This window comes from Monoraphidium neglectum (assembly GCF_000611645.1).
Source record: "Monoraphidium neglectum strain SAG 48.87 unplaced genomic scaffold scaffold00111, whole genome shotgun sequence".
Lineage (NCBI taxonomy): Eukaryota > Viridiplantae > Chlorophyta > Chlorophyceae > Sphaeropleales > Selenastraceae > Monoraphidium > Monoraphidium neglectum.
Window position 1 is genome coordinate 8,735 of NW_014013517.1, and position 15,422 is coordinate 24,156.

The 15,422-nt window shown below is 64.8% G+C and overlaps 3 protein-coding genes across 3 annotated transcripts in view; 1 reads left to right on the forward strand and 2 right to left on the reverse strand.

Moving 5' to 3' along the window:
- Positions 1-2,806: 2,806 nt before the first annotated feature.
- On the reverse strand, positions 2,807-4,719 carry MNEG_1162 (hypothetical protein; the record flags this gene model as incomplete). Its single annotated transcript, XM_014050353.1, has 6 exons — positions 2,807-2,918; positions 3,204-3,250; positions 3,653-3,718; positions 3,951-4,019; positions 4,338-4,411; positions 4,641-4,719. The coding sequence occupies 6 exons, from the start codon at positions 4,717-4,719 to the stop codon at positions 2,807-2,809; spliced, it is 447 nt and encodes a 148-aa protein (XP_013905807.1).
- Positions 4,720-7,188: 2,469 nt separating this feature from the next.
- Positions 7,189-9,298, forward strand: MNEG_1163 (hypothetical protein; the record flags this gene model as incomplete). The annotated part of the gene is made up of 5 exons (XM_014050354.1): positions 7,189-7,288; positions 7,542-7,765; positions 8,091-8,206; positions 8,452-8,647; positions 8,903-9,298. The coding sequence occupies 5 exons, from the start codon at positions 7,189-7,191 to the stop codon at positions 9,296-9,298; spliced, it is 1,032 nt and encodes a 343-aa protein (XP_013905808.1).
- A 3,053-nt stretch (positions 9,299-12,351) lies between these two features.
- Positions 12,352-15,422, reverse strand: part of MNEG_1164 (putative serine/threonine-protein kinase pats1) — a gene marked incomplete at both ends in the record, with an annotated part of 7,224 nt that continues 4,153 nt past the window's right edge. Inside the window, 7 exons of the mRNA XM_014050355.1 lie at positions 12,352-12,637; positions 13,057-13,229; positions 13,631-13,687; positions 13,862-14,032; positions 14,350-14,562; positions 14,829-14,858; positions 15,182-15,331. Of these exons, the coding sequence (XP_013905809.1) occupies positions 12,352-12,637; positions 13,057-13,229; positions 13,631-13,687; positions 13,862-14,032; positions 14,350-14,562; positions 14,829-14,858; positions 15,182-15,331 (1,080 nt within the window). The remainder of the gene's footprint in view (positions 12,638-13,056; positions 13,230-13,630; positions 13,688-13,861; positions 14,033-14,349; positions 14,563-14,828; positions 14,859-15,181; positions 15,332-15,422) is intronic.

Consider the following 15,422-nt stretch of genomic DNA (forward strand, 5'->3'; position numbering starts at 1 on the left):
CACACACACACACACACACACACGCACACACACACACACACACACACACACACACTCACATGCGCACACACGCGCGCGCACAACACGCACACACACATACACACATTCACCCCCTCCACCAGGCGATGATGACATCATGCCCCTCGGCCCCCTGGGCCCCCTCGGCGGCGGCATCGGCGGCGGCCCCCTCATGCCGCCGGGCGGCATCGGCCCGCTCGGAGGCATGCACGTGGGGCCAGGGCACCCCTACTTCTCGGACCGGTGGGCTACAAACCTTCGGGCCCAGGGCGCCCCTCCTGCCTGCATGCTTGTCTCGCGACCCACCGCGCGGGGCAGATTGAAACCATGGACATGGGATATGGGGTGAAGCGGCGCAGCACACGCCCGAGCTGTGCGTCTGCACCCTGCCTTTGCAGGACACCAGGGGCCACCCTAGCTCGGTCTGGCTTCCCGTTCCGGCTAGCAAACCCTGCCACGCTTCCCCCCCTCCTCTCCCCCGGCGCCCCCTCGTCACCCGCGTTTGCCACGCCGCGTCACCGACCCATTCACAGGATGCGCCACCCGGACCTCGGGCCCGGCGGCTTTGGGGGCGGCGGCCACCCCGGCGGCGCGCGGTGGGACCCAATAAGTGAGCCGCACGGACCCCCGGCGCCCACGCCCTGCTTACCGCACTCGCGGGCCGCCTGCAGGGGTGGTTCCTCTGGGATGGGCAGGCTATCACTGGGACGGGTGGGAGTTGGGGGGGGCTGGGTGGAGGGGAGACGCGTTGGGGTGCGGGTGCAGCCAGAAGGACGGACGTCGCGCCCAGACCTCCTGTGAGGCGCAGCGGGGCTGCATGCGGCCGCGACGGGGCTGTTGCCGCGCAGGCGTGCGACTCGCAGCTAGGAGGGGCAGGGGGCGCGGCCAGGGGCCCTAATGCGCTGCTTCCCGAGAGGGCGGACACGATCGGCACGCGTGCGTGCACACACACACACACACACACACACACACACACACACACACACACACACACCTGCACACACAACCTCCCCTCCACCGGCCGCCCCCGCGCCGCTACCCAGGCCCCGAGGGTCTCCAGGGCTGGCGCCCGGACGACTTCCAGCCGCGCCCCGGCCGCGGCGGCCCCGGGCGCGGGGGCGTCGGCGGCGTGCCCGGCGGGCCGCCCACGCATCCAGACATCGAGCAGCCCGGGCCGGGGCGGCCCGCCGATTGGGACTCGATGTATGGCTGATGCGGAATATGGAGAGGCACGGCGCACTCCGGCCTGCACGCCTCTGCTTTGGCGGCGTGCCGCCGACCAATCGAGCGGCCGTGCCGCAGCACGCAATGGCTCCTGCCGTCCGAGAGGCGCGCCAGAGCGACTTGAACCTTTGGCTGGCCGGTTTTGTTTGCGGTGCGGCGCGGTGCCGCGTCCGAGCGCGGCAGGCGGCACTCGCAAAATCAGGCGGGCCGTCCCAAGGGAAAATCACAACCTGTCATATACGTATATACGGTTCGGCTTGTCGAATGGGGGCCGTACAATTGAAAGCGCCTGACAGTTGCGCCATCTACAGCCTGGGACATTTACGGCATTTCGAGCCTCTTGCGCGGGGCAGCATCAGGCGCGCTTTTCCGGCGAGCGCCCCCGGCTTCGGACGTTGTTGGGGCCGGTCGCGGCGGCGGATGCTGCATTGTTTGAACGGCACTCGGCCGCCACGCGTTGCGGGGTCTAATTAATTGAAGCAGCTGCAACGGCAGCGGGCCGCCGGCGCCTGCACTTGCTGCGCGCCAGACGCAGCGTTTTTTGCGCAGCGGGCGCGTCCCCCTCACTGCACTCCCACGCGCCACATGCTGCGGCGCACCCCCCCAAGCAGCTGCCCGTCCAAGGTATGCTGCGGCCGCGGGGCTGGCTTGGTGCGCGGTGCCTCCGGTTGAGTTGCCGGCCCCAGCATCAATTGTTATTGCCCCAAGCTATCACTTTATCTATGCCGCAAATTGTTTCAATGATTGATCATCAGGCCTTGGTTTTGCTTCATGTAGAGCGCTCCATCTTCCTGCTGCTCAAGTTTTCATCAAAGTTAAGGGGCTCAGCAGCTGCTTGCCTTCTGTTCAGGGGTGGTCGAAGGGGCGGGGCGAAGAAACTGAGGGTGAGCAAAGCTGTCAAAATCAACGACCTTGGATCCAAGAACGTGCCACTGGAGCGCTCCGCAGTACGGACGGGGCAGTTTCCGGTGAGAGGGCAGCGTCTGCATCCTGGCTGTCGCATCACCGCCGCTCAGCCTCGCAACGAGCCGAGCCATAGCCACCACACCAATGGCCGCGGCTCGAGCCCTTTTCTACTGGGTGAGGGCCCCAACGAGATGTTGAGTGAGCCCCTGCTGACTCAGAATCGCCCGCTGATGAAATGTTACCAAAAAAGGGGACGGCGGGAAGCTTCGCCCTCGGTGCAGCGCCGGCCGGGCGGCCGGGGTCAAAATTTTTGCCCGTGGGGATGCAGATGCGTGCATGTGCGCGGCAGCAAGAGCCCTTCAATGCATGCGTGCATGGCAATCGCTTGGCGGGCAAGGTGTTAAGGGCAGGTTGCGGCGCGCACGGGGTGTGCGGGATGCTCCTGCTGCCGCTGGCCCCGCGAGCAGCGCATAGATGGTAAATGCACCGATCAGCACGCGCACGAGCACAAGCACGCGCCGGAGCAACGCCACCTGCCCTCGTCTTCGTTTCAGAGGGGGCGCGGGCAATCCGTCCCCCAGATCGTCTCAGATCGTTCTGGGCGCGGGGCGCCCCCAGATCTTCCCGGGCAAGACGTGCCCGTCCGGATTCCGGAGATCTAGCAGGAGAACTTGTGCTTCACGACGTCGCCGAGGGTGACCAGGGGGTTCATGGTCTTCTCCACAAACGGCCACTCCTCCCCCTGCAGGGACTTGGGGACGGAGCCGGACCTGGCGGGGTGGCGCGGGGTGGGGCGGGGTGGGATCGCCAGGTCAGCAGCTGCGGAAGGACCAGGGTCAAACAAGGGGCGGGCGGCTGACAGGGGGTTGTCGCTGGACTAGCGGCACGAGTCTTAAAGGCGAGCGAGAGCGGCGCCGTGCTGCGCCTATCTCAATGCCCAGGCCCATGTCCTTGGCGGTGCTCCTGCGTTCAGCCCCAATCAACGAGGGGCGAAGCTGCAGCCTGGGTCGCTGCGGCTGCGTCTTTGGGAGCGCTGTCGAGGTTGAGGCTCTCACCAGCAGCCCTTCTTGCACTCGGGGTCCCCAAGCTCGTGGCCGTACACCTGAGGGTTTAGGGGGGGTTCACAGGGTTTCGTCGGGTTTAAGGGGGGTTTCGTAGGGTTGTGTGGGGTTGAAGGGGAGCTCAGGTGGTCATCGTCGGTGGTGTTTCACGGTGGTGTGTCAGGAGTATCCAGGGGGTGCAGCGCAGGTTGGGTCACCGTGGCGCGCGAGGGCGCAGGTGATCTGGCGACAGCAGGGCGCCCCAGCAATCTCAGAAGCAGCCCAGGTTGCCTGACAAAGTCAGGACGAGCCGCAAACAGGCGCCCCTACGGTGCGGGAGCGCTCCACCGAGCTGGACTTGGCGGAATGCATTTTAGGGTTTCCGAGGTGGTTTACGGCCCTCCGACGCTCTCGCAGTGGGCGCCCCCATACCCCGTGATCCTACGACGACCCTGAAATCTCACGTAGTATGCGCGGTTGGTGGTCTTGCCGGCCTCGGCAACCTCCCCGGGCGCCAGGCGCCAGAAGCCCTGGTGGGGGAGGAGCAAGGGTGGGCGTTAGGGTTGTTTTCGGGTTGAAGAGAGTGCCGCTTTGATTATGCGGTGCGGAGGTCAGGCATTCCAGGGATCTCTGTGGTCCGGAGCTTGACCGGGATGGTGTGCGACGCGAGGGCCCGCTGCAGGTAGGGGTGCAGGATTCGCAGGCGGCGTGGCGGTTTGCGGTTGGAACGAGGAGCTGGGTGGAAGCCGCGCGGCGCCGCACCTGGGGCTCCCACTTGCCCTGCAGGTTGTACACCATGGCGGCAACCAGGATCGGCACCTTGCAGTCATTCTGGTAATGGTCAAACAAGATGTTGGCGAAGATATGAGTACAGGGGGTTGGGCTGGGTGAAATTGCAGGTGAGCGCAGGCTGCGGGTGAGTGCCTTCACCTTGTGCAGGTCATGCCAGGTTGATTGAAAGAGGCGGTGCTTGAAGAACGGCATGCACCTCTCCTATGCAAACCAAGCAGATCAGCTCAATCGGCACAACGCCTTTCCTCTCTCTGCTGACGCGGCGCACGACGCCTCCGCGACGACGAGTGCGGGGCGCGATGCAAATTCAGCGACGCGAGCGGGGTGGGTGCAGTGCTGTCCAAAATTGCAGCGCACCTGCAGTAGCACGGTGATGTACTCCTTGGGGGACCCCTTGGGGGCCGGCGCCGAGGGCTTGGGCGCGGCCGTGGCTGCGGGCGCGCGCGGGGGCGGGGTCAGGGGGTGGGGTGGACACCGCGGGCTCGTTCATGATGGACGCCCGGCGGCTGGGCCGGAGTTCCCCGGGGGTGCGGCCGCCAGCAGGGCGCCGGCGTCAGAAAAGCGGCGCGGCGTGCGTGGACGCCGGAGGTGCTGTGCTCCATTGAAAAGGCCGTCCATGCATGCGCGCGTGCATCAGCGGGCGCGTGGCTGGCCGCTCACACTCCTGCGCCATAGCAACGCCGGCGTGGCAGATCATCACCGCCAACAGGAACCCCGCAGAGAGCGAGCGCCGCGCCATGGCTGCTGGCTGCTGCGACGGGGGGTATCAAAGATGCAGGGGCGGCGTCAACGCGTCAGGGCAGGGCAGGGGAACGACGTCAGGCATGGGGCTGGCGCGCTGCCGCCGGCGGCTCACGGCTGTTTGTTCTGGGTGACCTGTGGCCCCAGTGGGAAGGTGTGGCCCAGCCCCTGCACAGCGGTGCGCACCAGCTTTGCTGTGATGAGATTACTGTGGGTGATAGTGCTGCGCACTGCTGGATTTGGGGCGTACAGGGGAGTGGCGGAGATGCGGTGAGAGGCAACAGGTGGGGTGATCTGGGTGATCCCAACTCTCACCCGCACCGTGCGCGGCACGCCAAACACGGCTGTGTGCAAAGTAGCGGGTGAAACACATGACTGATATCTATGGGCGCGTCTGTGCGCCACAGGGCGGTAAGGAAACGCCGGCGTCTGACGCGGCTCCTGACTGCCAGGCGTGTGCCGTCCGAATGAGCCATTTCGGGCACGCACCTCACAGATGGCAGCTATATGAGTTTCCTAAGCACCACTCTAAGTGAACAGTGTAGGGAGAGCGTGCGTTTGCGAGTTTGGCACGGGCACTGCTGCGGCTGGCTCCGCTCACCTGAGTGACTGTCACACCCCGTCCGCGCAGAGGTGCGTAGTGAGATTATATAAACGCTCGGTAGCGTGCTCACTTGTGCTCGCTGCGCTTCCTGCAGATTGTTTGGGCAGGGTCCCTGGACAAGGCGGCCGCCCCTGCAACTGACAAGCTGTGAGCGACTGGGCATCGCAGGACACCAGCATGTATGGGTTGTCCCAGGGGACGCCAAACAAAGCATTAAAGTGTCTCGTTGTCCTTAATTGAAGGGCTTTGGGGAACGCGCGCAGAACGCACGTGGATGTTGATCTCAAACACAGTCAAACTCAGGCTCCTCGGTCGCTTGCAACAATTATTGTGGATGCAGCTGGGGGTTAGGACGAATAGGATCTCAGCCCTTCCTTAGCGACGGCCCTTGTGTTCCCAAGGCTGAAGAATGACAGACAATGAGAAAAAAAGACGAGCGGTGTACAGGGCTCGGTGCCACGATGTTTACAACGCAGCGCGCCGCCCATAGGGACACGTGTGTCGGCCCCAGTTTGCCTTGTGCAGAGTGACACCCGACCCGAAAGCACATTGCTGCAAGATTCATGGATATCAACAGCCCATTCAGCACGTGTGGTGCATTGGATTGAGGGCAAGGCCCATCGCTTCCAGTTCTTGGGCATGCGCCAGCCGCTCCGCCGCGTACAGGCGCGCCAGCTGCTCGCGCCGCAGCTGCAGCACCGCCGCCGCCGCCGTCTCCTCCGCTCGCAGCGAGGCGGGCGCTGCACCAGTGGCGCTGGCGGGAGCGCTCGGGGGCTGCCTCTGCGTGCGCTCGTGCCAGGCACTGACGACGCTGCCTGCGGGTTCGGGGCAGGTGTGGGCACGCGGGCACCGCGCTCGGGTGCCATGGACGGGGCGCCTGCGAGTGCTGTCTGAAATGTGACATTGTCACATTGTCACATTGCAAACGGCCCGGGAGTGGTGTTTTGCCTCTGCAATGATTTGAAGCCTCCGCTGCTCGCTTGCTGTGGCGCATTCACAGCAGCCGCCGCATGCGTGCGGACCACACCCACCCTGGGTTATAGATTGAGCGTATGCGGCCGCGTCTGCATACTGCTCGTTCTGCCGCAGCAGCCTCGTTATGTTGACTGGTGTTGTCATCAAGCTCCTGGGCCACCGCGCGCACACTGTCAGGGCGCAGACTTGGTCGCAGAGTTTGACCGGACAATTGCTCGACAGCTTCGGGCTAGACGAACACGCTAAGATCGTGTTTTGTGATGTTTGATGCTGTTATCGGCGTGATCAGGTGGCGGCAGTGCGAAAGCAGTGCTTGTTCGTAGTGATGCCGAATCCAATCCCTTTGTGCGCTCTTGGTTGCACTTGCTTGACTTTTAGAAAGTGATTGGTGCGCCGAAAGTGTTACTCTGTGTGATGTCCACGTGCTTGGAGTGCAGGCTATCTATTATTAGTTGCCACGTCGCTTCCAGGCTGCCGCGCAATCCTCGATGATTGTAGGAGTGTTAAGCGCCGTAGAGCGCTTGCTTGCCGCGCTGCTGCGACTGGCGTGGGGGATTACCGGGCGCCACGGCAAGGCACCCTGCGCCACACAAGCCGAACAAGGCGCTTTGCTTCGCCCCGTGCACACCGTCTGGCCGGGCTACGGCATCCTATTCTTCTGGAAACTTGGATGGTGAGTGAATCTCATGGATACCACGAACACGCACGCGGCGCCCGAAGCTGCATGCGCGGGCCAGTCACCCGGGCTGGCCAGCGTCTCCGTGCCCGCTGCGCCCCGTCGACCCCCGCTCCCACCCGCAGCGGCGCTGCCAAGGACGGAGTACTAGCAGTGAAGCATCTGATCTTGCTTTTCGCCTTCTATATACTCCCGCGCTTCCCGGCCGCAGCATGCGCTACCTGCGGGAGCACGTGCAGCCAGAGGTGGCCGCCGGCGCGGCGTTGACCGGAAGCTCTGCGGGCGCCCTCGCGTGCATCCTTGCGGCCTGCGGTGAGCGCCGCCGCCGGCCACGCGCTCTGCAAAAGCAGTTCTATCGATTTCCCTGGATGTTCAGGCGTCGGCTTGCATGAGATTGAGCTGAGCGGGCTAGGCAGCGCAGCACAGATGCGATAGCAGCAACATCCCGCTTTCACAGCGCATTGCAGCACTGAAGGGACGCAGGACTGCAGGGATGCAGCGTACCCAGCGCCCCCCCCCCCAACAAGGTGCACCTCGACCCCCACACTTCGTTCCCCCCTACCAGACGTCGACCCCGCCGCCGCCCTCAGCCGCGCCGCGGGGCTCTGCCACGAGCGCGCCGTCCTCTCGCGCCCCTGGGGGCTCGCCGGCGTGTGGGGCGGCCTCGTCGCTGACTGGCTGCGCGAGCTGCTGCCCGAAGACGCCGCGGAGCGCTGCCGCGCGGCCAGCGTGGGGGTGGCGGTGACGCGGCTGCCGCTTATGGAGACGGTGGTGATCCGCGACTTCAAGGTGGGGTTTGTTTTTTGGGGGGGGGAGGGGGGCGCTGCAGGTCGCTGCAGGCCGGGGGTGTTCGCATGGGTGGCGGACAGGGGGGTTGCTGCAGGCCGTGTGTTCTGCTGGAGTGTGAAGGGGGGCAGGCGCTGACGCCGGGGCTGTCGGGGCTCTGGGGGCGTTTCTGCAGCCCTGGACGCGAAGGCCTGGCATCAAAGCACCCGCGCTATTTGACGGCTTGATGCCGCGCGCCGCTGTGGTGTGATGAGCAGCTGGCAGGAATCTGGACGCGCTGATCTCAATAGTCAACGCACCCTCCGCAAATTGACGTGCTTTTCGGCAGGACAAGGATGACGTCATTGATGTCGCCATGGCGTCTGTCCACATCCCCTTTTTCATGGACGGCCGCCCCTGGGCCGCGTGCCGCGGCACGCACCTCTGCATCGACGGCAGCTTCCTGTGAGCTTCCCTGCGCGCGAGCGGGGGCCGAGCGGCGCGGCCGCCCGCTGCAGGCGACGCCGCGCGTCGGCCCCGCACAGCTGTTGGGGTGCAACTGTCGGAGCACTGGCTGCTTTTCGAATACCCACCTGCCCCCCACAGCCCGAACAATTGTTGCTCTCTCGGTCATCACAATCACTGGTGACTCGTCAACTGCTTAAGCAACGGCGCCCACTGCCTCGCCGACTTGCCCCCTCACTCCGCAGGTACATCCTGCTCGGCCGCACCAAGGGGCTGCTTCCAGAGCAGCCCCTTGCGCCCGCCGCCGCCGCTGCATACGCCGCAGCCGTCGCTGCGGGTCGCGGTGCTGTGCCCGCGGCGCAGGCGGGCCCGGCTGTCATCCTGTTTGACCCCTGGCGGGACGAGGAGCTGAGGCGGCGATGGAGCCTGAGCCAGTGCCTGGTGGGTTGGCCGGCGGGGGCTGCAATCAAGCATGATGACAAACACACCCATACCTTGTTGTGCCAGGACATTGGTGTCGGCCTTGGTGGTGTGTAAGGGCCGGGATTTTAGCGGTAGCTGCTGGTGGTGCGTGTTTGACGCGGGCGGGTGCGGCCCCAGGCGGGTGAATCTTTTATAACGTTCAAAGAAGGGCTGCGCAGATGCAGGTAATGACGCCCCCTGCCGCGCCCTCCGCCCATGACTGCGTGTGCGCAGGGACTGTTGGGGCCGGCGGGTGCCGAGAAGCTGCTCGAGGCTGGCCACGACTACGCGCGGCGGCTCGACGCGGCCGGGGGGCTGGCCGCGCTGCGCGCGGTCTGCGGCGCCGCCGCCGTGCCCGCTGCAGCCGCGGCGGCGGCGCGCGCCGGGAGCCAGGCCGGCGGCGGCTACATGGGCGAGCGCGAGGGCGAGGGCGGCGGCGAGGGCGGGGTGGGATCGCTGGCGCCCAGCCTGGCCAGCGCGGGTTCTACTCCTTGCGATCTCATTTGCGACGTGGCGCCTGGCGCTGAGCCCGCTGACCCCGCCTGGGGGACCTCCAAGGAGCCGCGGTCCGCCACCCACAACACTGTGGCCGCAACCGCAGTCGTGGCTGCGGCTGGTGGCGGCGTCTGAGGCGGGGTGGCGGCTTTTTTGGAGGCATGGGAGATTGAGTATAGGGCTGCATCACTATGGGACGAGACGCGGGCGGGTGTTTGACAGGGGATGCAGATTGGTTGTCCGAGGGTGCGAGTCCTTGGTCCTTGAGGGATATACGATGCTCACTTCACGAGTGTGTGTGCAACCAATTGTTGTGGTAGGCCTGCCGCTTGCGACCATTTCGGTCCACCAGCACCCCTCCTTCACCTACTGCAGGACCTTTCCACCACTCCATCAGCCATTAAAATCCTCAGGCCACACAACATTTGTACAGGGAAGCCCGTGCCGTCGCATTCGAAGCGCTTTCTTTGAAATTGTCACAGCGTAGCCTTACTTCAACTCATAGCCCCCTGGTTCTGCTGACTAGGCACATGTCCGCTTGTCCGCAGTGCCTTTGTACATCCCAGTGTCTGACCTGCGGTACGGACACTGCTGCACACGCGCCACTCGCGCTCCAACAGGCAGGCATGGCCAGGACGGGCAGCATGCTGCACCCCTGCCATCCCCACCTCCCCTTGGTCGTGGTTGCTGTTTCCAATCCACAGTACCTTTCAGCCTCCCACGTGCAACATCAACGTGCGCACGACCGGTGCTTACCGCATCGCCGTTGACGTACGCAACACACAAACACACACGCAAGCGCCGCCTGCGCGGGTGGACGTTGGCCCGCACACCTGCCACTCACTGGTCTCTCACACTTCATGCCCCAGCTTATCACCGACATGTGCAGGTTCTTGATTTTGGCCCGTCTCTGATTGTGAGGCCTGCTCTGATTTGGTTGACCGTGATTGCGTGGCCACACCATCATCATGCCTGTCTTCGGCCAGCCGTTCATCTTGCCTACCCAATACCTGTGTAACCTTTACAATTTATGTATTGGGCGTTATCGTATCAGGTCGCGCACACGCGCACACGCATACAACCACAGAACACAAGCAGGGCAGCAATGGGAAGGGAGGAAATGCGCAGTCCAGCATGCCACACGCCGTGCCGATAAGCGATGGTCCCTCACCGCGAGAACCGCCAGGAGCTCAAAGCCAACGGGAAACCCTTTGGAGGCAAATGTGGTGTTGAAGCGCTGGCGTGCAGCAAAGTGCAGACACGGTGCGAGGGCTCGGTTTGGTTGTAGCGCAAGTGTCGGCCGCGTCGCGCCGACACCGGCGGCGCACTGGGAGGTGCGAGGGTGAGAGTGGCGCGGCTGCGCCGGCGCCGGCGCTGCGGCCGGTGGCCTGCATGTGGCTTCAGGCAGGGGCTGTCAGGGGGCAACGACCGACCCGTCGGAGTGACGTGCGTTGACTTAACGTGCAGGTTCACCAGCACGAGTGCCTCCCAGCAAGCAGCTGGTGGAGTCGGGCCCCAGTCACACGCACCCGAATCATGCGGAGGAAAGCAATGGGGATTCCAGCATTGACCGGCCGAACTTGCTGGCGCATATGCGCTGGCAGTCCCCCCCCCATATGCCAGTGCGGCTGCCCGCCCGCAACACTTCAAAGTGTAAAACGATTGCAAGTCCTTAGGGTGGCAGGCGGTCGACGGAGCTGGAGGCAAGCCGACGGCGCCGCTACCTGTCGGGCCGGCCGCGACGTCCACAGGCCAGCGCGCGCAGTCCAGAGCCGCACGGTGAATGTTGTGCGCAGGAGGGCAGCAGGAGCCGCCGCAGACGAGTTGTGGGGTTTGGGGCCAAAGGCCAGCCGCGCAAGCCCGTTGGCCGTGCCCTCTAGTACGCAAAAGCAGGGGTTGCAGGCGACCACCCGTCCGGTTGCGTGTGGCGCGCTTGGCGCGGCGGCAAGCCGACAAAGTGGGGGAGAATCCGCAGCCGTGGGCTGCTATCGGGCAAGCATCTGCGCTCGGGGAGAGCCGCGGGGTGTGCCCGCCTGCGCGCACGCGTGCGTGCAGAGGAAGGGGGCATCTCCGTGCGAGCGTGAAGGGGTCGCACCTTCGAGGGCATGTAGGGAGCGCCCCTCGAAGCAATGAGCCCCAATGTCAGACCACGCAGTGGGCAGGATGGCTACACGGGGGCGCTTGCAGGGTAGGGGTAGGCACGCCGTGAGCACGTTGGATACGAGGTTGTTGCGTGCGCGTGTGTTGAAGGCGTAATCGCGGTGTTGCTTCATGCTGTGGGATGGCTGAATCTGGAAACGCGATGCAGCATTGGAGGCGAGGGGTCAGACACCAATCGGGGGTCAAACCCTCGCTCCAAAGCCAGACGCCGCTTGATGGAGATAGCATTCATTGAGCAGAAGGGGGGGCCGCATGTTGCACACGGACGGCAGGGGCTGCGTCCAATGAGGAGAGATGCGTGCGCCGGCTCCAAACACCAGCGGCGTGCGGACGGATAGGAACCGCTCAGCGTGGTGAGCCGTCCTCGGCCCTCAGTGGGCCCCGGGAAGCCGTCGCATTTTTCATACCACGGATCATGACAGAGAGCCGAGGACCAAAGCTCAGTCAGTCGCCTTGGGAGCTCCCCAGCTCAGTCCACGGGCCTGACCGACGGCGCGACGCGGCGACAATCCCGCGTGTGAAAGCTTGCGATGTGGGCCGCAGGTGGTGTGGGGCTGCAGGTGGTGTGGGGCTGCGTCGGGGCCGCCGCGGCTGGTATGCAAACAGCTGGACGCGGCCGCGCAGCTGCCCGTCAGTGGTGGCAGGAGCCGCACAAATTGGTGGGTCGCGCCGACATGGGTGCCTGCAACCTTGTCACACCGAAGGGATCTCGGCGCAGAGGCGTCCGGCCGCCGCTCCCGCAAGCTTTGATAGGAAGGACGAGGGGGAACCGGCTCCGACAGGCAGCGCCGTCGCTTTTCTGCACGCGTGCATCGACTCAGGTCGACTGCCTCTGCCATCAAATCGTCCGTCAGTCACAAACAAAGGTCCAAAATATGTATGTTGGGTCGTCGAAGTTCGTCCAATAAGAGATGGCCAAATTCTGGATCGATGCTGACTGTTTCGCTTCCCTGTGCAGCACGCCGGCTGCGCTGCGCTGCGCTGCGCACGCCCCTGCAACTTCTCCCTCCGCGCCGATGCCCGCAGCCCTAAACCCCCACGTTGCCCTCCGCCGCGCCCCCGCCCGCCGACCGCGCCGCCCCGGCCGCCGCGCGCGCGGCGGCCGCGGCGGGGGACAGCAGCTCTGTTGCGATCAGGTCGAGGCGCTCAGCAATCTCATTGAAGGGCGGGCGCCGCGATGGATCCGAGTGCCAGCACTCCTCGGCCAGAGCCACAAACGCGGGCGGGGCCGTGGGGGGGAAGCGGGGGCGCATGCCAGACTTGTAGACGCGCTCAATGACGGCCTCGCGGGGCAGGCCCGAGTAGGCGCGCTTGCTGCGGGTGCGTGCATGGGTGTGGGTGTTTGTGTTCGTTAGTGTGTGGGTGTGTGCAGGTGTGTATGTGTGATCGTGCAAGTGTTTGCAGTGTGTATGCGAGGAAGCGTGATCCGCAGTCACTTGTACAGGGACGTCACAACGCCTTCACCGCCTGGGGTAAGGGCGAATCCCTCAACTGCGCAGTGGGTGCGTCTGCTAGATCTGAGTGAGCGCCCCGCAACCTCGTTTCCCTCGTTCATGCCAAAGCGCACCACACTGTGAGGAATCTTGGATTCCCCTTGTATGCACCATCAAACGGTCTAACCAAGCAAAAGGTTCGCCGGCGTCCCCGCACCGACCGAGGCGCCCTACAAGCCTGATCCAACACCCATCGGCTGGCCATCCCCCTGTTCCGCCTCAAACCCGCCTTGAACCCACCTGGTGTACGCCTCCCACATGAGGATGCCAAACGCGTAGGCGTCGACCGCCTTGGTGATCTTGGTGCCGGCCTTGAACATCTCTGGCGCCAGGTGCGTCACGGTGCCGGCGCCGTCCAGGTTGACCGAGTGGTCAGAGTCGTTCAGGATACGCGTCAGGCCAAAGTCGGCCAGCTGCAAGAGAGGCAGGAGTTGAGCAAAGGACCGTGGGGCAGGGGGTCTCAGGGAGGGAGTGAAAGTGTCGGTCCAGCGAAGGGGTCGCAGCAGTCGCTGGGGCCACGCATGTGTGTGTGTGTGTGTGTGTGTGTGTGTTGAGAGGTTGGGGTAGCTTGAGGGCTTTGTTTAGAGGCGGCAGGGTAGGCGCGAGCGCGACGCATGTGGATTGGGATGGCACAGCCCCATCCAGTCAAACCACTGCTTGCGTCGTGCGTTCTCTGCACACGCGCGCATGGGCGCCTCTGCTCAGCTGACCATTGGGGACTTGCTTTAGAACTAGCCAAGGACAAGGCCATCTGATGAGCCCAGGACGTCCAAGGCAAACAGTCACAAGTGCAAGACAAGTATCAGCATCGCACCTTGGGGATAACTTTGAGGGCGCGAGAGTTGTCACTCTTCAGCAGAATGTTCTCCAACTGCGATGTCGTTGTTTGACGAGACAGGAGCAGCCACGTGACACAACGCGGCATGGCGCCCCAACCGGCTCTGGCTGCGGCGCCCACACGCCAACGGCTGTCAAGCTTCTCGCGAGGTGCAGTCCATAACGGCAGTCCGTGGCGGCAGTTTGCGAAGGCAAGAGACCGGCGCACCTTTATGTCGCCGTGCACGAGCTGCATCGAGTGGAGGTACTGCGTCGCGTATGCAACATCCAGCAGCACCTCTATCGCGGCCGACAGCTCCACGCCGATTGCGCCGCCGGGCAGCTGCCTGTGCAGCAGGCCGCCCTTGATGGCCTCCCGCAGGGTGCCGCGGTCGCAGAGCTGCGGCAGGGGAGGGTGCCAGGTTGATGTGTGTGTGTGCGTGTGTGTGTGTGTTTGTGTGTGTGTGTGTGTGTGTGTGTGTGTGTGTGTGTGTGTGTTTGTGCGTGTGCGCGCGCGCGCGCACGAGGCAAGAGAGTGTGTGTTGAAAAGGGCGGGGAGCCAGAGCAGCACGTGCTGCATTTCCCCATCGCCTAGACGTATGCAACCACTATCTAAGCACGCGCGCGCCAAAACATGGGGGGTCCCTGTCGTCGCCCCAGGGGCGAGCGCGCGTGTGCGTGGCTCCCGCCGCCCGGCCGTTGCGCCACCCGCCCCACCTCCATAACCACGATGTTGAAGGCCGTCGCCTCCCCCTCTGGGTCCTCCTCCGGCCGCAGCCGCCGGTACCGCGTCCTCAGCGCGCCGCCCGTGCTGGCGGAGGCGTCCAGGCCCTCGCACTCCACCATGTCTGTGAGGCAGGAGTATACGCTGACGATGTTGGGGTGCTGCACCGTCGACAGCACCGCCATCTCCACTGCATCCTGCATTGCCTGTCGGGTTGGGGGTTTGAGGGTGGAGGATCGAGGGTTTTAAATGGCTCGTACGTGCGGGAGGATGCATCGGCGGTAGGCGGGGGGCCACGCCCAAAAGGAGGGCAGACGTGGAAGCGGGGGAGCGCCGGGCTCTGGCGGATCGCAGCAAAACAAAATCGGAGAACAGCTTTGTTGCAGCGGACGCGAAAGGCGCGCCCCCGACGGTGTCAAGCGGTGCGTGCCGCGCGGCCGCTCGCTTGAGGCGGCAGATTCTAATTGCGCACCTCGCGCTCGTTGTTGCGCGTCGGCATGACCTGCGGATGCAATTAGAGGCGGCGGCAGGGAGCGGCCCGGTCAAAGCGGCGGCGGGCAACGGGTGAAGCGTGCCTCTCGCTTGCCACTCGCGCGCGTGCTCCTCGCCCAGCCGCGCCGCCGCCAAGCGGGCCGGACTCGCCCCGCTTGCGTTGACGGCGGCGGCCATGCGGCGCCATCGACTGTTCAAAACGCAAGCTTGCGCACACAACCGAGACCACCAGGCCCCTGGATAGTGAATCCCCCCAAAGCATGTCAGCGCTCACATATCACACACACATACTCAAAAACAAACACACACGCGCGCGCGCGCACGCGTGCGTACCTTGACGGCGACCGGCACGCGGTGCCAGCGGCCGCTGTAGACCACGCCGAAGCCACCGCGGCCGAGGCACTCGCCGACAGACAGCTCCGGCTGCGCGGAGACCTGCGCTGAGCTGGCGCGGCTCTTGCTGCGGATCTGCTGCTGCAACACCTGCGGCGAGGAGGCGAGGGATTCATGCACGGGGGTGCAGGTGTGGGGCGGCGCCCGGCAGCAGAGGCAGCAGTGGCAGGCGAAGTGCCAG